Here is a 21,878-nt window from a genome sequence, read left to right on the forward strand (position 1 = left end):
TAGTCAACTCCCAGATGCAGTGCACTTGTGCTTTTGTCTGCTGTCGCTACTCATTTGTTATTGTTAGAAACAATGAAGAGGTTTTGTTGTTAATATTTGTGTAGAGAAGTACCACTGGCATGACACCACAATGACAAAGGCACTCCACTAACATTTTAATTGATTGACTTGGGTGAAAAATAAGATCTAACTAAAAATACAAATTATTTTTTACTTCAGCTCCAAACATGTTGAAAGTGTTACAAATAGAACATGCTGTGGGCAGTAGTGAGCTTGTGACTAAATCGTTCAGGAGCTCTCTGGTCAGTCTTATTGGTGGAAATAATTATTATATAGTCCTACTGCCGATAGCTTGTCCTTTATTTGCTGTGATGTGGAAATCCTTTTCATTTGAATTGTATGGTGGCCACTGCAGCTATCTGGTGCACACTATGCAGTGTGGCTTTTTGCACAACGCATGATGAAGTTGTCCCATTGGCAGTGGTCACACTCCAGTATCTCGTCCAAGTGGCCATTCTTTATGTGTGAGCCAATTTGTTAGCATCAAGGACTCAAAATGAGACATCTGCCTGGGACTGGGTGAGCACACTGGTGGGATAAAAAGCCTTTTCTTTATGCCAAACCTCTACACAGATCTTGACATGAAATGAGTTTTGGCAGTCTCGACCAATTTCCTGGTGGGCATAAATCCACAACATGAAGCTACCCCAGAAAGGGCGTTAGTTGGCACTATATTGTCAATTTCGTTCTGCGCCCGCAAGGATTTGCGTCGCAGAAAATAGAAATGTTACACCACCGTGAAGAAAGAATTCAGGCACATTGATGAGACAGAGCACAGGGGGCTTTACCCTGCACTAGTCATGCTGGGCCTAGTTGAGAGGGCCTGACGTTAATAGTGGGTGCAAAAATTGGAAAACAAGTTCCATATCCTGGCTTAAAAAAGAAGTGTTTTTTTTTCAAAGCTGTTTCTTTGAAGGAGTTTAATTACTCAGGTACTAGCAATCACATCTCCTTTGAGAAAAGGTAAGAAAATATATAGAAAGACTTAAATATGCTACCAGTGAAGATCTAGAGGCTCATCTCTGGTAATCGTTCCACAATTTTCACTCCTTGGGGACTTGAGAACCATATAATTGAACCCCTGACTATATTATATGTAAAAAAAAGAGTACTACCTGTTCCAAAAGCTCAGTGAGTCCTTTCATTTGGTGATTCTGACCACGAAACATGCCACTTGTGCTACCCTGGGCTCTTTAACTCCATCGCTTTTGTTTCCTCTCCTACCACTCTCGTCAGGTTCCGAACTAATGCCCAAGGCCCTTTCTACTAGGATAGTGGGCGGCATTTGGTGGTTCTTCACGCTGATCATCATATCGTCATACACTGCCAACCTGGCTGCCTTTCTGACAGTGGAACGCATGGAATCGCCCATAGACTCAGCTGACGACTTGGCGAAACAGACCAAGATAGAGTACGGAGCAGTCGGCGATGGAGCCACTGTAACTTTCTTCAGGGTATGTTCTTCTTGTATGCGTCGTTCCTTAATCCATATTTGTTGATCGTTGCAAAAGAAGACCTAAAGGCAAACCAATTTAGGGGATGGTGTCTCTATGGTACATTTATTAAAATATGAATTGTATCATTTAATGGTATTCAGCGCGCATTGGTTAATGAGTGATTATCTGACTGCAACCATGTAACTTAAGGTTTAAGATTCCAATTTATCGAAGCGTAGCTTTGTGGAATGACCAATAGTTTCAATTTGGTTGTTTCCCAATCACATGGTAATTTACACTTTGTTTCCTTAACGAAACGAAAAGATAGATAAATTAGGAGCACTTTCTGGTGTTTGGGTCCTATTTTGGAATGATCATTTATAAATTTGTCATCCAACTTTTCTGGCTGTTGGATATTCATGAAACAGAAAGTGGAGATTGCGCTGTGCGTGGAAGGGCAAACCAGCTGATCTCAAAGGCAGTGTAGATCATTGGTAGGGCTACAAAGCTGTAATGCTAATTCTGTAACCCACACTCCCTTCAAGCATGGCTGCTTGCCAGGGGAGCGAGAGTGGTGAATTTACTGTGCCCACCATCTGCAAATAAAACAAAATGCTATTTTTTAGGTCAAATTTTAAATGGCCAATTGCAAAATTGTGGGGTAGATTTTTCCCTCCATACAGTTTTCAGGCGGCCAGCGGCAGAGTGCACCATCCGGCTGCCCGATAGTACCGATTGGAGGCTCGATCCATTTTTTACGGCCGGCCCTCATTAATATAGGGCTGGCGAGCTGCGGGTGGTAAACGAGTACCACGTGACAGCCCACGGGCTCCGGGGCCGCAGCAATATTGGGCAGCCCGGCTGCCCTCCGGCCACGGAAAAAGGTAGGTGCAAGGGGGGCCTGTTCTCCGGAGGGGTGGGTGGGGGGGTGGGGGGGGGGGTAGGGGGGAGATCCTGTGTGGCAGTAGCCCCACAAATATAAGTTGAAACTTACCTTCTGGGCTCCTCTTCATCTGGACCGCCAGCTGATACTGGGCGAAGTGTGCACAACACACACTCCACTCAATTGAGTCCTAAAATAGCACTTGGGGTCTTATGTAAGTCATAGGACATAGATTTGCATGTTAAAAGGGTCTACCGCCCGACATAGGCAAACGCTCCGGCTGCCTAGAAATAACGTTGGTCACACAGTCGGCTGGAATGGGGCGGTAAAGAAAGACAGACTTGCATTTATAGAGCACTTTGCATGACCTCAGGATGTCCCAAAGTTCTTTACAGCCAGTGAAGTACTTTTGAAGTCTCGTGACTGTTGTAATGTGGGAAACGCAGCAGCCACTTTACGCACAGCAAGGGCCCACAAACAGCAATGAGATAAATGACCAGATAATCTGTTTTAATGATGTTGGTTGAGGGATAAATATTGGCTAGGACACTGGGGAGAACTCCCTGCTCTTCTTCAAATAGTGTCATTGGATCTTTTACGTCCACTTGAGAGGGCAGACGGGGTCTCGGGTTAACGTCTTATCTGAAAGATGGCACCTCCAACAGTGCAGCTCTCCCTCAGTACTGCACTGGAGTGTTAACCTAGATTATGTGCTCAAGTAGATATCAAACATGGCTCTTATGGTCCAGATGGTTTAGTTTATGAAAAGCATTTTAAAAATAAACAAGACTATATATTAGCAGTTGGCATTAATAAAAATCAACCAGGACTCGTCCTGCTCCTGATCCTTGCTGAACAAAGATGTGTAAGAACATCAGGTGAGAATGGGTTCAGTTCCTATTTGAATTGATCCTACTCAAGGTAGACTGACTCTTATCTAACTTGCTCTGACAAGCCTCCGAAAGCTTGTGATTTTCAAATAAAACAGTTGGACTGTAACCTGGATTGTAAGATTCCTTACATTTGTCAACCCCAGTCCATCACCGGCATTTCCACATTATTGCTCCGACAAGTTCTGGTCCACCTTCCATACAGATTGTGCTGAACTTAGCCATTACGTCTGCACGTCTTTGCTCATGTAGATGTCAAATCCTTCCAACTCATACATAAAGCATCAGCAACTCCTGGAAAGATTTTTCAAAGATATATGATCAATATTTACATTTATTGTGTTTTAGAACTACACTTTACACCATAAATTTTTATTGTTTTTTTTTATTCGTTCATGGGATGTGGGCGTCGCTGGCAAGGCCAGCATTTTATTGCCCATCCCTAATTGCCCTTGAGAAGGTGGTGGTGAGCCGCCTTCTTGAACCGCTGCAGTCTGTGTGGTGACGGTTCTCCCACAGTGCTGTTAGGAAGGGAGTTCCAGGATTTTGACCCAGCGACGATGAAGGAACGGCGATATATTTCCAAGTCGGGATGGTGTGTGACTTGGAGGGGAACGTGCAGGTGGTGTTGTTCCTATGTGCCTGCTGCTCTTGTCCTTCTAGGTGGTAGAGGTCGCGGGTTTGGGAGGTGCTGTCGAAGAAGCCTTGGTGAGTTGCTGCAGTGCATCCTGTGGATGGTACACACTGCAGCCACAGTGCGCCGGTGGTGAAGGGAGTGAATGTTTAGGGTGGTGGATGGGGTGCCAATCAAGCAGGCTGCTTTATCTTGGATGGTGTCGAGCTTCTTGAGTGTTGTTGGAGCTGCACTCATCCAAGCAAGCGGAGAGTATTCCATCACACTCCTGACTTGTCCCTTGTAGATGGTGGAAAGGCTTTGGGGAGTCAGGAGGTGAGTCACTCGCCGTAGAATACCCAGCCTCTGACCTGCTCTCGTAGCCACAGTATTTATATGGCTAGTCCAGTTAAGCTTCTGGTCAATGGTGACCCCCAGGATGTTGATGGTGGGGGATTCGGCGATGGTAATGCCATTGAATGTCAAGGGGAGGTGGTTAGACTGTCTCTTGTTGGAGATGGTCATTGTCTGGCACTTATCTGGCGCGAATGTTACTTGCCACTTATGAGCCCAAGCCTGGATGTTGTCCAGGTCTTGCTGCATGCGGGCTCGGACTGCTTCATTATTTGAGGGGTTGCGAATGGAACTGAACACTGTGCAATCATCAGCGAACATCCCCATTTCTGACCTTATGATGGAGGGAAGGTCATTGATGAAGCAGCTGAAGATGGTTGGGCCTAGGACACTGCCTTGAGGAACTCCTGCAGCAATGTCCTGGGGCTGAGATGATTGGCCTCCAACAACCACTACCATCTTCCTTTGTGCTAGGTATGACTCCAGCCACTGGAGCGCTTTCCCCCTGATTCCCATTGACTTCAATTTTACCAGGGCTCCTTGGTGCCACACTCGGTCAAATGCTGCCTTGATGTCAAGGGCAGTCACTCTCACCTCACCTCTGGAATTCAGCTCTTTTGTCCATGTTTGGACCAAGGCTGTAATGAGGTCTGGAGCCGAGTGGTCCTGGCGGAACCCAAACTGAGCATCGGTGAGCAGGTTATTGGCGAGTAAGTGCAGCTTGATAGCACTGTCGACGACACCTTCCATCACTTTGCTGATGATTGAGAGTAGACTGATGGGGCGGTAATTGGCCGGATTGGATTTGTCCTGCTTTTTGTCGACAGGACATACCTGGGCAATTTTCCACATTGTCGGGTAGATGCCAGTGTTGTAGCTGTACTGGAACAGCTTGGCTAGAGGCGCAGCCAATTCTGGAGCACAAGTCTTCAGCACTACAGCTGGGATGTTGTTGGGGCCCATAGCCTTTGCTGTATCCAGTGCACTCAGCCATTTCTTGATATCACGTGGAGTGAATCAAATTGGCTGAAGACTGGCTTCTGTGATGGTGGGGATATCGGGAGGAGGCAGAGATGGATCATCCACTCGGCACTTCTTGGCAGAAACAAATCACTAATTTCTCCACATTAAGCATGTACCAGATTGCAATTTGGTGGCAGTAAAGGGTAACTGTTGATGGATAAGTGAGCTGGACACAACCATGGTCATTTATCCAACTGTATATAATAACGCAGATAGCGCTGCGATATATTACATTTTTTTTCTGTTTGTTTCAATCCTGGGGGAGTCATTAATACAAAGAGGCCAACCAATGTCTCCTTCCTCCTACAATCCACAGCCCATGTTATGTGTTACCTAATCACTGCTTTCTGATTTATTTCATCTTCTCTTCTACTCTTTTCATCATTGGAGCTGCCTTGCACTACTGGCCTTGCCCTTTCATCCAGGCTCTATACAAAACAGACATTTTGCAGTGACTTAATTTCTATATTTATTGTATTCTACCAGGTGGGTGGGGGGAAGCAATCTGCCACTCCAATATCAACGCAACCAATCAAGAAACGCGTCGTACAATTATGTTTCATCTCCCACCTCAAACAAAAGACAGCAAATAACCAGATTGAAATGATTTCACAATTCCACCTCTGAACATATGATTTCCCATTTTGATAAGCAAGAACTCACTATAACGCTGGACAACGTCCTCAGGATGTCCCAAAGTGTTTCACGGCCAATGAGTTACTTTAGAAGTGCAGTTACTGTTGTTATATAAGCAAATTGGTTTCACATTATGTGGCAATCATGTTATAATGACTCCTTCAGGATTAAAACAAACTAAAGAAATTGTGCCAGGTTCAGGGAAATGAGGCACACTTGATATCCATCATAAGAGCTTTGAAAAGGAACAAAAATGATCTCTGTGTAATGAACTACCTGGTTGGTGTTTTGTTTTGGAGACAGTATAGTATAATCATGATTAAGTCCGTTGTGCCTGAATATGAAACATTATTGGTTCTATTTGTCACTGTTTTACAGTATGGTTCCTAAATAGTGCTGTTCAAATTTCAATAAAAGCTGTAATAAAAAGGTTAGAAATTATAATAACTTCTTTTTTTATATTTATTCTCAGGATGTGGGCATCGCTGGCAAACCCTGCATTTATTGCCCATCCCTAGTTGCCCTGAGAAGGTGGTAGTGAGCCATCTTCTTGATCCACTGCAGTGTAGAGTTTTGATACAAGTAAGTGGCTTGCTAGGCCACTTCAGAGGGCAGTTAAGAGTCAACCACACTGGAGTGAGATTGGAGTCGGGTGCAGGCCAGACCCTGTAAGGACGGCAGGTTTCCTTTCCTAAAGGACATTAGTGAACCAGCTGGGTTGCTATGACAATCTGGCAGCTTTGTGATCCTTTTTACTGATATCAGCTTTATATTTCTAGAGTTTTTAAATTGAATTCAAATTCTCAAACTGCTTTGAACTGGTGTGATTTGAACTCGTGTTCTTTGGATTACTAGTCCAATAATGTAACCACTACACTACCGTGCCGCTTATTGAAAGCACAGGCCTTTTACTCAGGGCCAACATTTTCACTTCAATTAAATATAATAATTTGAAAAGAAATATCGGTCCATGCAGCCCTATCCTGCAATCTATCAGAAGAAACAAAACCTGGACAAACATAAGAGACTGTTATTATTATTGCAAAAAAATTACATTTATATAGTGCCTTTCATGACTGCAGAACATGTTAAAGCCAATGAAGTATGATCGAATTGTTGGCGCTGATATAATATAGGGACAGTAGAATGTTAGAATCATAGAATGTTACAGCACGGAAGGAGGCCATTCGGCCCATCGAGACCGCGCCAGCTCCATGCATGAGCAATCCAGCTAGTCCCACTGCCCCGCCCTATCCCCGTAGCCCTGCAAATTTTTTCATTTCAAGTACTTGTCCAGTTGCCTTTTGAAGGCCATGATTGAATCTACCTCCACCACTCCCTCGGACAGTGCATTCCAGATCCTAACCACTTGCTGTGTAAAAAAGTTTTTCCTCATATCACGTTTGGTTCTTTTGCCAATCACCTTAAATCTATGCCCTCTGGTTCTTGACCCTTCCCCCAATGGGAACAGTTTCTCTCTATTTACTCTGTCTGGACCCTTCATGATTTTGAATACCTCTATCAAATCTCCTCTCAACCTTCTCTGTTCCAAGGAGAACAATCCCAGCTTCTCCAGTCTATCCACGTAATTTAAGTCCCTCATCCCTGGAATCGTTCTAGTAAATCTCCTTTGCACCCTCTTTAAGGCCTTCACATTCTTCCTAAAGTGCAGTGCCCAGAACTGGACACAATACTCCAGTTGTGGCCGAACCAGTGTTTTATAAAGGTTCATCGTGACTTCCTTGTCTTTGTATTCTATTCCTCTATTTATAAAGCCCACCCCGTAAGCTTTTTTAACTGCCTTCTCAACCTGCCCTGCCACCTTCAATGATTTGTGCACATATACCCCCAGATCCCTCTGTTCCTTTACCCCTTTTAGAATTGTGCCTTCTAGTTTATATTGCCTCATTTTTCCGACCAAAATGTAACACCTCGCATTTTTCCACGTTAAACTTCATCTGCCACGTGTTTGCCCATGCCACCAGAGTGTCTATATCCTCTTGAAGTTTATCACTATCCTCCTCAGTATTGGCTGCCCTTCCAAGTTTGTGTCATCTGCATATTTCGAAATTGTGCCCTGTACTCCCAAGACCAAGTCATTAATATATATCAAGAAAAGCAGTGGTCCCAGCACCGACCCCTGGGGAACACCACTGTACACCTCCCTCCAGTCTGAAAAATAACCGTTTGCTACTACTCTCTGTTTCCTGTCATTTAGCCAATTCTGTATCCATGTTACTATTGTCCCCTTTATTCCATGGACCACAATCTTAATAGTAAGCCTACCATGTGGCACTTCATCAAACGCTTTTCGAAAATCCATATGCACCACATCAACTGGATTGCCCAAATCTACCCTCTCTGTTACCGCATCAAAAACTCTATCAAGTTGGTTAAACACGATTTGCCTTTAACAAATCTGTGCTGACTTTCCCTAATCAATCCACACTCATCCAAGTGACTGTTAATTCTGTCCTGGATTATCGTTTCCAAAAGTTTCCCCACCACTGACATTAAACTGACTAGTCTATAGTTACTGGGTTTATCTTTACACCCTTTTTTTGAACAAGAATTTGCAATTCTCCAGTCCTCTGGCACCACCCCCATATCTCTGGATGTCTGGAAGATTATGGCCAGTACCTACGCAATTCCCCCCCTTATTTCCCTTAGCATCCTAGGATGCATCCCATCCGGACCAGGTGACTTATCTACTTTAAGTACAGCTAGCCTTTCTAGTACCTCTTCTTTCTCAATTTTTAGCCATCCAGTATCTTAACTATATCTTCCTTTACCGAGACTCTGGCAGCATCTTCTTCCTTGTTAAAGACGGATGCAAAGTACTCATTTAGTACCTCAGCTATGCCCACTGTCTCCATGAGTAGATCTCCTTTATGGTCCCTAATCGGCCCCACCCCTCCTCCTACTACCCGTTTACTGTTAACATGTCTGTAGAAGACTTTTGGATTCCCTTTTATGTTGGGTCTATTTATGTGAGTCTATTCTCATACTCTCTCTTTGCCCCTCTTACTTCCTTTTTCACTTCCCCTCTGAACTTCCTATATTCTGCCTGGTTCTCACTTGTTATCAACCTGACACCTGTCATACGCAGCTTTTTTACGCTTCATCTTATTCTCTAAGCGTAGTAATTATGTCACTCAACCAGTAATCAAGGGGCTTGGACTAATAATCCAATGAGTTCCGATCCCATCATTGCCATTTGAGAATTTGAATTCAGTTTAAAAACAAAACAAAAAGTGACCATGAAGCTTCTCATCGCAACTAGGGATGGGCAATGACTATTGGTCTTGCAAGTGATGCCCACATCCTGAGAATGAATAATAATGTAAAAAACAAAACAGCCAATTTTCAAACATCAATGAGATTAATGACCAGATAACCTGTTTTTGTGGTAGTTGAAGGATAAGTGTCAGCCGCTTTTCTTTGACTAGTGCTATGGGATCTTTTACATCTATCTGAGTGGGAAGTTGGGGCCTCAGTTTGGCAAAAGAACCAAAGGCGACATGAAGAAAAACTTTTTTACGCAGCGAGTAGTTATGATCTGGAATGCGCTGCCTGAAAGGGTGGTGGGAGCAGATTCAATTATGGCTTTCTAAAGGGAATTAGATAGATACTTGAAGGGAAAAAAATTGCAAGGAAAAGAGCAGGGGAATGGGACTAACTGGATTGCTCTCACAAAGACCCGGCACGGGCTCGATGGGCCAAATGGCCTCCTTCTGTGCTGTAACCATTCTATGTTACTATTCTAGTTTAACATTTTATCTGAAAGCCAGCATCTCCGACAGTGCAACACTGAAGTATCAGCCTTGCCTTATATGTTCGAGTCACTGGAGTAGAGCTTCAACCCACAACCTTCTAACTCAGAGTGCTACCACTGAGCCAAGGCTGACACCACACTAATAAAATGATGAATTTATACAAAACATTGGATGGTGCACAGTTACAGTATTGCGTACGGTTTGGGCGCCCAATTGTAGAAAGGACATTAAACCATAGGGAGTGTAGGTTCTCCTGGGTGATGCCAGAAATGGGAAGATTATTTCCTCTGGCTGGGGAATCAGTGATGAGGAATTGTCATTTAAAAATTATTACTACGAGAATGCACAAAAGGTTGTTGAAGCACGGAATACTTTGCCGCAGGCAATGGATGAGGCCCAGACCATTGCATCTTTTAAGGCAAAATTGGATAAATATTTTAAGCAGTGTAAGCTACTGGGCTATAGAGAGAGAGAGAGAGCAGGGCAGTGTGATTAGTTTTAGATTAAGAACATAACGTAGGTCATTCAGCCCCTCAAACATATTCTGCCTTCTATTAGATTATGGATGATCTGTATCTCATCTCCATTTACCCGCCTTTGTTCCCTATCCCTTTATACCTTTACCTAACAAAAATCTAGCGATCTCAGTCTTGAAAATTTCAGTTGTCCCAGCCTTTTGGAGGAGATAATTCCAGATTTCCACTACCCTTTATGTGAAATAATGTTTCCTCATTTCACACCTAAATGACTTAGCTTAGTATGATGATTATATCCCCACCAGAAAAACTAGTTTCTCTGTATCTACCATATCAATCCCTTTATCATTTGAAACCTTGTAAACTCAAGGAAATGGAAACCAAGTTTATGCAACCTTTCTTCATAATTTAACTCTTTAAACCCTGGTATCGTTCTGATGAATCTGTGTTGCACCCCCTCCAAGACCGTTATATCTTTCCTGAGGTTCAGTGCCCAAAACCGAACGCAGTACTCCAGGGGTCTCAACAACTGACTGACTGAACAACTGACTAACTCTGTACAACTGAATCATCACTTCTTTACTTTTGTATTCCAACCCCCTTCAGATAAAGGGCAACCTTCTATTAACATTTTTGATTACTTTTTGCAACTGTTTACTAGCTTTTAGTGATTTGTGTACACGGATACCTAAATCTCTTTGCTCCTCCACAGCTTTTAGTCTTTCTCCATTAAGAAAATATTCAGTTTTTTTCTTTCTTGTAGCCAAAGTGGATGACCTCACACTTACCCACATTGAACTCCATCTGCCATAGTTTTGCTTACTCAATTAGTCTGTCTAGGTCCCTTTATAACTTCCTGCTCCCATCTACAGAACTTATTATGCCTCATAAGCAAACTTGGATATCCTACTCTTTATTCCTTCATCTAAGTCATTAATATATATAGTGAAAAGCTGAGGCCCTAGTACAGATCCCTAGGGAACACCTCGTCACATCCCGACATTCAGAGAACAACTCCTTTATCCATTCTCTCTGGTTTCCTACCTCCCAATCAGTTACCAACCCATGTCACACGGTTACCTCCAATTTCACGCACTTTCATTTTTGCTAATAATTTCTTGTGCAGAACCTTATCAAATGCCTTCTGTTAATCCATGTAGAAAACATCCAGAGATACTTCCCTACCCACCATGATAGTGACCGGCTCAAAAAATTCATCTAGATTAGTCAGATTACTAGATTACTCTTCACAAATTGTTTTTTTTTAATTTGTTCATGGGATGTGGGCGTCGCTGGCGAGGCCGGCATTTACTGCCCATTCCTAATTGCCCTTGAGAAGGTGGTGGTGACTCTCTTTGATCAGCTGCTTTCTCTCTGCCTTCCTTCTTAAAAAATGGAGATATTTGCAATTTTCCAATCTAAAGGGCCAATTCCTGAAACTAGAGACTTCAGAAAATTATGTCTAATGTACCTGCAATTTCCTCACCCTTCATTTAATACTTTAGGGTGGAAACCATCAGATCCTGGTGTTTGGACTGTCTTAAGTCATGTTATTTTCCCTATTATCATCTTTTTACTTCTATTAAATCCACTAAATTCCTCTTGATTTATTTTTTGTTTTTTTGCACTGCTGGTATTTTGTCCTCTTTCATTTAATAAGTCTACCATTTTGTTATTGTCCATTATAATCTTGCCTGCCTCCGTCTTTAATGGGCCCACGTTCCCATTTACCAATCTCTTTCACTTAATATATTCATAAAAATATTTGCTGTTGGCTTTGATATCCTCTGCAAGTTTTTCTCATATTCTCTTTTTGCACCACTTATTAGATCTTTGTATCCCTTTGTTGCTTTTGATAGCTCTCCCAGTCTGCTGGATTTCCACTTTTCCTTGCGTTTGTGTCAGTCTTTTCTTTTAGCTTGATACTGTCTTTTACCTCATTTGTTGACCATGGTTGCCTAACTACACAAGTAGAGCCTTTGGCCTAGAAATACGATGGCGCTGTTTCGGTTTTCCAGATGCTAAACTGGCGCCTATGCCTCCAATATTGTGGGTAGGAAGCATGTGATCATTACAGGCCAGAAGTACACCACCTACCATAATGGTATAGGCAAAAGAAATTGGGGTCTAGGGCCCGCGTCTGAAACTATTTCTGGATTGAGGCACTTTTTTCATTACAGCTGGGGACTAGTGATGTTGTATGTTCTCATTGGCATCCCTCCTCTGCAGGGAGGTGTTGTGGCATTTGTGAGAGGGGACTTGTATTGGCCTTCAGCAAGGGGGTCCACGCTGCTTGATACTTTCCTAATTCTAGGTGGAGACTATACATTACATGCTGTAACTGGCATACGTCTGCCTAATCCATATGTATGTGGTAAGATGGTTAGGGTATTTCCACAGTGGAAGGATACATCTTCTTGCCACCAGCAGTGAGAGTTGCACCAGTCTGTGAATCTCAGGTGGATTTCACACCCCTGGGAATGGACCTAAAAGATAGGAGTGGAGATGAGGGGACATCAATGCTGGTTTTGGCCTTTTAGACTTCCCAAAAAGATTGGATTCAGGTGCTGGAGAAGTTGGTGTGAATACATCTGCTGCAGTGGCTACATCCCCTTCAACAATCATCCTACAAAACCTATGAAGCTTATGTGGAGTGTGGTATGCTTTAAGTTGACCGTTACATTCTGCTGCAAGTGCTGGGAATGAGTGTTTGTGCCCAGGTACTCTCCCATTCTCCTTCAGTTATTTGATGACCTAGTTCTTGCTCCCATGCTCCTCTTAGACCTTTGGTGGGCTCCATCAATATGTACATGAATGCAGGGTGCAAGGCAGTGATATATTTACATGTACCTTGGTGGGGAAGGGGGTCGAGAATGAATAATATGCTGCCCCATTGAGATTGCAATATTGATATGAGTTTCATATGGTGATCATGAAACAGAACTCCAGATGGTAGAGCACAGCAGACAGTTAATTCTCTAAATAATGCTGTTGGACAGTTATTTACAGAGGGAGTTAAGTGACTGTACATTTCTGATTGCTTTTGCAAAAGGGGGCATCTTTTCATCAGGTTAGCAAAGAAATGTCAACTTGATGTGCTTTTGATTCCTGAACTGACATAACAAGAACACACTCATTTCATATGTTAATGAAATTACCCAGCGATGTTTTTAATTACAGCCTGTAATTGGTTCCAAAAAACACCAATCGATCACTCAATCATTTTGCCTACCAAACATTTGCCCTGGTCCGTTTGAAAGGAATCAATCAACATTAACTAGCTTTCACTGAAGTCTATTTTGCATATTTGCTATTCGGGAAAAATATCTGATCTTTAGACTTCCTTCAGATCCCCTCTAATGCTTTCAATGTCCCCAAAACTGTTGCTCAGAAATAGTTTTATTGGAAATTTTATACTCCGATCCACAACTTAAATTGAATAACCTCTTAAATCTGTATGATTCTTCCTTTCAGTATTTTAAATCCTGTCTGGTATTCTTTCTAAAGAAGGAAATTCTGTGAGCTTATCCTCATAATTTTGTATTCTGAAATGAATTTTCAGCTCTTCAGCCCTTGTGTTTAAATCTCTTTATGGCCTCACCCCTCCATTTCTCTGTAACCTCCTCCATCCCTACACCCCCTTGAACTCTCCATTCCTCTGATTCAAGTCTCTGGTTTATTACCCCTTCCTTTTGCTCCACCATTGGTAGCCATTCCTTCAACTGTCTAGACTCCACACTCTGGAACTCCCGCCCTAAAGCCCTCCACCTCCTCCTACTTTAAGACCCTCCTTAAAACCCACCCCTTTGTCTAAGCTTTTGGTCACCCCTCCTAATATCTTCTTTGGCTTGGCATCCATTTGTTTTCCGATTACACCTCTATGAAACAACTTGAGATGGTTTTTCTATGTTAAAACCGCGATATAAATTAAGGTTGGTGTTGTTGAGATCTGGGAATTTCATTTGAGATCAGAGAAGATATCGAAGGGAAGGATATCAATAGCTGAAGAATGGTTATGGGTGTTCTTTGGGAAAGAGGAGACTTCAAGGTGATATAATTGAAGTTTTCAAGATTATAAAGGGATTTAACATAACTGCCACAGGTAAATTGCTCACTATGGTGAATGGTTCAAAAACCAGGGGACACGTTAAAAATTAGGAAGTTAGGCAGAAGTTTTTCACCCAAAGAATAATAGCCGTGGAATAAGTTACTATGCATGGCCACCAAAGCATGCAGTATAAATGGGTTCAAGAGACAATTATAAACATTTCTGCAGGCCAAGAATGAACATCTTGAAGTCAACTTACTGGGGCACTGGGAGCCAGTGGAACTTGGCAAGAACTGGGGAGATGGACGTGCAGGGCCCTGTGTGGGTGAGGATGTGGCTGTGGTGTTCTGACTGAGTTATAGTTTGTGAAGGATGGAAGCTAGGCACAACATGGACAGCACTGGAAATACAAGATGATAAAGGTGGGAATGAAGGTCTCAGAAGCATCGGGGGAGAGCTGGAGCAGAGGTGGACCATGTAACAGAAGTGGAAGAGGAAAGTCTTAGTAACATTAGATATGGTGAAATAAGTTAAGCTTGGGTTGAGATGTACATCAAAGTTCTGTACCTTTGGATTATGCTCAGAGATAGTTGGAGTGAAACTGGAAGCATGTAGCTGCTGTTGGGAGCAGAACAGGATGGCTTTATTTTAGCCAACATTTAGCTTGTGCAAATTTCAGAGTTAGATTTTAATGTGAAATAGCCAGGTGAAGAGTGTAGAAATAACCTTGAGTTCAATGGAGGAGGTGGAAAGACAGAGCTAGGTGTCAGGGTAAGTGTGGAATCTGACACTCTTCCTACAAATGGTGTCACGAAGGGTAGCGTATTTATTACATAGAATGTACAGCACAGAAACAGGCCATTCGGCCCAACAACTCTTTGCCACACGAGCCTCCTCCCTCCCGACTTCATCTAACCTTATCAGCATATCCTTCTCTTCCTTTCTCCCTCGTGTGTTTATTTAGCTTCCCCTTAAATGGATCTATGTTAGTCGCCTCAACTACTCCTTGTGGTTGCGAGTTCCACATTCTAACCACTCTCTAGATAAAGAAGTTTTTCCTGAATTCCCAATGGATTTATTAGTGACTATTGTCACAGAGTCCTACCGTCTTGTAACTTTCTTCATACGACAAACGATAGTCCTTGACCAATTCATACTTTGTACCGCGTTTCTTTTAATTCACTCCATACAAAGTCACACTTCAGTACCTTTGGCAATGTCTAGTACACTTTTCCGGTCCCAGGCTCTTTCAACTGTCTGCAGCTGCCTTGCAACTGCCTTTCAGCTCATCAGCTTCTTTACAGGTCTCAGAGCCCAGGCCAACCCCGGGTGCTTTCCAGCTTCCTCTTTGGGCTGTTTTCGGGGGGGCTCTGTCTCAGCAGCAGCTTAGTTTCCGTTGTGCCTCGCCCATTTACTCTCATCTGACTGGGGAAGGTCTCCACCCACTCCAGCCTTAATTACTACTCCAGGAGATTTCAACCTGATAACAGGATTGTCAGTCGCTCCTTGGCTACCTTCATTTTATCCTCTTTTGCTGCCTTTCCACAGTTGAAGTCCCACCCTATCTGTTTGTTCTCTGAGATCCAGCTGGGTTTCTGCTTTGATTCCTTCCCGTTGCACTGATTGAGGAAAGATTGGATAGGCTGGGATTGTTTTCATTGGAATAGAGGAGGCTGAGGGGGGATTTAATTGAGGTATACAAAATTATGAGGGGCCTAGATAGAATGGATAGGAAGGACCTATTTCCCTTAGCAGAGGGGTCAGTGACCAGGGGGCATAGAATTAAAGTAAACGGTAGAAGGATTAGAGGGGAGCTGAGGAAAAAAAATTTTAACCAGAGGGTGGTGGGGATCTGGAACTCACTGCCTGAAAGGGTGGTAGAGGCAGAAATCCTCAACTCATTTAAAAAATACTTGGATGTGCATTTGAAGTGCCGTAACCTACAGGGCTACGGACCAAGTGCTGGAAAGTGAGGTTAAGCTGGATAGCTGTTTTTTGGCTGGCATGGACACGATGGGCCGAATGGCCTCCTTCTGTGCCGTAGCTTTCTATGATTCTATGATTCTTTTGAAGCATCTGTCATGGCAGCTGTAGTTTCTATCACCGGTCCTTGTACAACCTCTGCATCAAGCTCAGCGGGTTGTAGAATCTGATCTACAGCACTTAACTCTGGAATCTCTGTCTCCACAGAGGCTACTGTCTCTGCAATAACTTGCTCTTCTACGGCCGCTGCAGTCACCCCGGTTCATGGGACTCTGAACTCTCAATTTCAGAAAGATCCACCAACGGGGTCACTGTCTCCTTTTTTACAGCTTGAAATTGGTCAACCGAAGCAGAGTATACTTTTACTTCATGGTCACTTTCCAAAGTTAGACCCTTTGATTCAGGAGCTACTTCACTATGTGCAACATCAGTCACTCCCACTGTTGAGTGATTTTGATGGTCTCTCTGCATCAAACAACCTGCTCCTTCAGCTCATCGTTGGTCCTTCCCCTCTGAACCTCTCTTTGTCGAGCAACCTTGAACTTTTCCATCCAAAATGCAACCTCCTTGTGAAGCATCTTCACCTCTTCTGATCACTTCCTCTCGTTTTCCAGCCCTCCACCTGCCGGGAAGCGAGTTGCTCCTGGAGGGTCTTGTTATTCCGAGGACTCTCCGAGACTGGCCAACTTGTTCCTGTACTCTTGCAAGTTACCTTCAATCTCCTTGACCATCGTCAGTGCGTCGAAAAGACCACCCTGTGACTCTTTCCACCTCTTCATCAATGGATTGCCTTGCTTCATTTGAAGAGCTATGGCCTCTTCAACCTGGGTTTCACAGGCGATCTGGAAGCTCTGGTTTTGAGAAGTCAGCTCCGCAACCTTGGTGTCCAACTCTTGCACCTTCTGCACCATCTCGTTCCTCTCTCTCTCTCTCTAGGTCTTCATTGTTGATCTGATTACCTTTCTAGGTCTGAATCTATTTAGTGAGCATCTTTGAGTTCTTCTCAACCTTCAATGACTCGTACTGCATAACAACAGAAGCCTTCTCGTTGTTCATCCTTTCCGCCTCTTCCTTCAGTGTGGCCACTTGTTGCGACTTACTTTCTCTTTCGGCTTTCATCTCTTTCTCAAAACGGAGCATCATGTCATCTTTGGCCTTCAGGGCTTCATTGAGTGTCTCCCACTTCCAGCGGAGATCGAGGACAACTTGCTGGGCCGCCTGCTCTTTACTTTGCGAGTCTTCTGCTAGCTGGTGCCTCAGTTTCTTCTCATCCTCCAGCTCCATGTCCCTTTGCATCAAGGGGTTGTGGAGCTTCATGATCTCCACGTTCAACGCGTCGAGCTGTCCGGTCAGCCTTTCCTCCTGAACCCATGTAGCTTGCTCGAGTTGCTCCTTCTGATCAACCATCTCGTTGACTGACCGCTGGAGGCTGGCGACGGTCACCGTTAATTGGCTTTTCTATTCCTTGTGAAGTGCCTTTGTGGCCTGCAGGTTGACTTCCAGGCGGAGCTTCGCATCCTCGATGCCCTGCAGCTCGTCCGCCCGTTCCTCCAACTGGGTCCTCATCTCTGCCTCCTGCTGTTCCAGCACTCTCTGCCTTCTCAAGCTCGTGCACGCCCCTGCCTACACCGTCCATGGCACTCATCAGGTCCTCCCTCTGCATGTTGAGGCACTCGAGCTCCTTGGTGTAGCTTGCAGACCTGTCTAACCAGCGCCCGTCCCTTCTCGCTATTCGCCAACTGAGCCTGCAGGGAGACCAACTGCCATCCCAGCTTCAGCCTCTTCTCCTTCTCCTCCTGGAGCAGCTTCTGGGTTGTGTCCTTTAGGTGGGACGCCAAACCTGACACCTCCTTGGCCAGTTTGATGGCTTTGGACTCGGTCCTCCCCAAAGCTCCAGCAGTGTCTTCCAGCTCGGCCTGCAATTTGAGGACCCGATCCATGCCATTTTCCTCCTGACTTACCACATAAGCACATGCCGCTGCTTTCTCCCTCATCCTGGGAAAGCCTTCTATAGGACTGTTATAGTTACGAATGGACTTCCTAGATCTTCCTCTGTGACCCTTTCTGGACTTCCTGACCTCTTCAGAATGGGCAGAGGTCTCCTGAAAAATTCCAGTAAGCTCCTTTCTGATCTCATCATAAACTACCCGTTGCTCCCTACCACTGATCTCAGCATACGTTATACCCCCGAATTCCTCTTGCAAGGTCAAGGATCCGGGACCAAGCATCCCTTTCTTCAGCTCAAAATATTTCCTCCGTATTGGGTTGGCGTCTTTCTTCTCTTAGAGACACAACCCTACCCTTCTGACACCTAATGTTACAGAGTCCTACAGTCTCGTAGCCTTCTTCATCTGACAAACAATAGTCCTTGACCACCTGAAACAGTTTCTCATTATTTACTCTTTCCAAATTGTTCTATATTTTGAACACCTCTATCAAGTCTCCCCTTAACCTTCTCTGTTCTGAGGAGAACAACCCCAGCTTCTCCATTCTCTCTACATAACTGAAGTCCCTCATCCCTAGTACCATTCTAGTAAATCTCTTCTGCACCCTCTCTAAGGCCTTGACATCCTTCCAAATGTGGTGCCCAGAATTGAACACAATACTCCAGCTGAAGCCTAACCAGTGCTTTATAAAGATTGAGCATAACTTCCTTGCTTTTGTATTCTATGTCTCTATTTATAAAGCCCAAGATCCCATATGCTTTATTAAGAGCCATCTCAATTTGTCCTGCCACCTTCAAGGATTTGTGTATGTGCACCCCCAGGCCTCTCTGGTACAATTTTAAAGGGAATGCAGGAACATTCAGTTTATATTGCCTGTCCTCATTCTTCCTACCAAAATGTATTACTTCACACTTCTCTGCGTTAAATTTCATCTGCCATGTGTCTGCCCATTTCACCAGTCTATCTCTGTCCTCCTGAAGTCTGTTACTATCCTCCACATTGTTTACTACATTTCCGAGTTTCTTGTCATCTGCAAACTTTGAAATTATACCCTCTATACGCAAGTCCAGGTCATTAATATATATCAAAAAGAACAGTGGTCCTAATACTGACCCCTGGGGAACACTACTGTATACTTCCCTCCAGTCTGTAAAACAACCGTTCACAACTACTCTGTTTTCTGTCCCCTAGCCAATTTTGTATTCATGCTGCCACTGTCCCTTTAATCTCATGGGCTTTAATTTTGCTTGCAAATTTATTATGGGGTACTTTATCAAATGCCTTTCGAAAGTCCATATACACAACATCAACCCTTTCCATTCCTTCATCAAAGAACTCAATCAAGTTAGTCAAACATGATTTTCCTTGAACAAATCCGTGCTAACTTCCATTTATTAGCTCATACTTTTCCAAGTGCTAATTAATTTTGTCCTGGATTGTTGTCTCTAAAAGTTTCCCCACCACTGAGTTAGGCTGATTGGCTTGTAATTGCTGGGTTTATCCCTTCCCATTTCTTGGATGTAACATTTGCAATCCTCCAGTCCTCCAGCACCATCTCCATATCTAAGGAGGTTTGGAAGATTGTGGCCAGAGCCTCAGCAATTTCCACCTTTACTTCTCTCAGTAAGAACATAAGAAATAGGAGCAGGAGTAGGCCAAATGGCCCCTCGAGCCTGCTCCGCCATTCAATCAGATCATGGCTGATCTTCAACCTCAACTCCACTTTCCTGCCTGATCCCCATATCCCTTGATTCCCCTAGAGTCCAAAAATCTATTTATCTCAGCCTTGAATATACTCAATGACTCAGCATCCACAGCCCTCTGGGGTAGAGAGTTCCAAAGATTCACAACCCTCTGTGTGAATAAATTCCTCCTCATCTCAGCCTTAAATGGCCGACCCCTTATCCTGAGACTATGCCCTCTAGTTCTAGACTTGCCAGCCAAGGGAAACAACCTCTCAGCATCTACCCTGTTAAGCCCCTTCAGAATCTTATATGTTTCAATGAAATCACCTCTCATTCTTTGAAACTCCAGAGAGTATAAGCCCATTCTACTCAATCTCTCCTCATAGGACAACCCTCTCAGCCCAGGAATTAATCTAGTGAACCTTCATTGCACTGCCTCTAAGGCAAATATGTCCTTCCTTAGAAAAGGAGACTAAAACTGTACACAGTACTCCAGGTGAGGTCTCACCAAAGCCCTGTGCAATTGTAGTAAGACTTCCTTATCCAACCCCCTTGCAATAAAGGCCATTTGCTTTCCTAATTGCCTGCTGTACCTGCATACTAACTTTTTGTGTTTCTTGTACCAGGACACCCAAGTCTCTCTGGACACCAACATTTAATAGTTTCTCACCATTTAAAAAATATTCCGTTTTTCTATTCTTCCTAACAAAGTGAATATCCTCACATTTTCCCACATTATACTCCATCTGCCACCTTCTTGCCCACTCACTTAACCTGTCCATATCCCTTTGCAGACTCTGTGTCCTCCTCACAGTTTACTTTCCCACCTAGCTTTGTATCGTCAGCAAACTTGGATACATTACACTCGGTCCCTTCATCTAAGTCATTAATATAGATTGTAAATAGCTGAGGCCCAAGCACTGATCCTTGCGGTACCCCACTAGTTACAGCCTGCCAACCTGAGAATGACCCGTTTATCCCTACTTTTTGTTTTCTGTCCATTAACCAATCTCTATCTGCTAATATGTTACCCCCCAACCCTATGAGCCCTTATCTTGCGTAACCTAGGATGCATCCCATCTGTCCGAGAGGTGAGCATGGTGTAAAAGGAGAGTCCGAGAGCGAAAGGAGAGTCCGAGAGGTGAGCGCAGTGTAAAAGGAGAGTCCGAGAGCTGGAGGAGAGTCCGAGAGGTGAGCGTGGTGTAAAAGGAGAGTCCGAGAGCGGGAGGAGAGTCCGAGAGGTGAGGGCAGTGTAAAAGGAGAGTCCGAGAGCGGGAGGAGAGTCCGAGAGGTGAGCGCAGTGTAAAAGAAGAGTCCAAGAGTGGGAGGAGAGTCTGAGAGGTGAGCGCAGTGTAAAAGGAGAGAGCGAAAGCGAGAGGAGAGTTGGAGAGCAAGAAGAGAGTCCGAGAGGTGAGTGCAGTGTAAAAGGAGAGTCCGAGAGGTGAGCGCAGTGGAAAAGGAGAGTCCGAGAGGTGAGCGCAGTGGAAAAGGAGAGTCCGAGAGCGAAAGGAGAGTCCGAGAGGTGAGCGCAGTGGAAAAGGAGAGTCCGAGAGGTGAGCGCAGTGTAAAAGGAGAGTCCGAGAGGTGAGCGCAGTGTAAAAGGAGAGTCCGAGAGCTGGAGGAGAGTCCGAGAGGTGAGCGCGGTGTAAAAGGAGAGTCCGAGAGCGGGAGGAGAGTCCGAGAGGTGAGGGCAGTGTTAAAGGAGAGTCCGAGAGCGGGAGGAGAGTCCGAGAGGTGAGCGCAGTGTAAAAGAAGAGTCCGAGAGTGGGAGGAGAGTCTGACAGGTGAGCGCAGTGTAAAAGGAGAGAGCGAAAGCGAGAGGAGAGTTGGAGAGCAAGAAGAGAGTCCGAGAGGTGAGTGCAGTGTAAAAGGAGAGTCCGAGAGGTGAGCGCAGTGGAAAAGGAGAGTCCGAGAGGTGAGCGCAGTGTAAAAGGAGAGTCCGAGAGCTGGAGGAGAGTCCGAGAGGTGAGCGCGGTGTAAAAGGAGAGTCCGAGAGCGGGAGGAGAGTCCGAGAGGTGAGGGCAGTGTTAAAGGAGAGTCCGAGAGCGGGAGGAGAGTCCGAGAGGTGA

General features: G+C 44.4%; 1 protein-coding gene across 2 annotated transcripts in view; it reads left to right on the forward strand.

The window, feature by feature from the left end:
- Positions 1 to 21,878, forward strand: part of LOC137321491 (glutamate receptor ionotropic, kainate 2) — a 394,735-nt gene that overhangs the window by 312,593 nt on the left and 60,264 nt on the right. For both annotated transcript variants that reach the window (XM_067983881.1, XM_067983882.1), the window contains exon 13: positions 1,297 to 1,514. In XM_067983881.1, the coding sequence (XP_067839982.1) occupies positions 1,297 to 1,514 (218 nt within the window). The remainder of the gene's footprint in view (positions 1 to 1,296; positions 1,515 to 21,878) is intronic.

Source organism: Heptranchias perlo, chromosome 5, assembly GCF_035084215.1.
Source record: "Heptranchias perlo isolate sHepPer1 chromosome 5, sHepPer1.hap1, whole genome shotgun sequence".
Lineage (NCBI taxonomy): Eukaryota > Metazoa > Chordata > Chondrichthyes > Hexanchiformes > Hexanchidae > Heptranchias > Heptranchias perlo.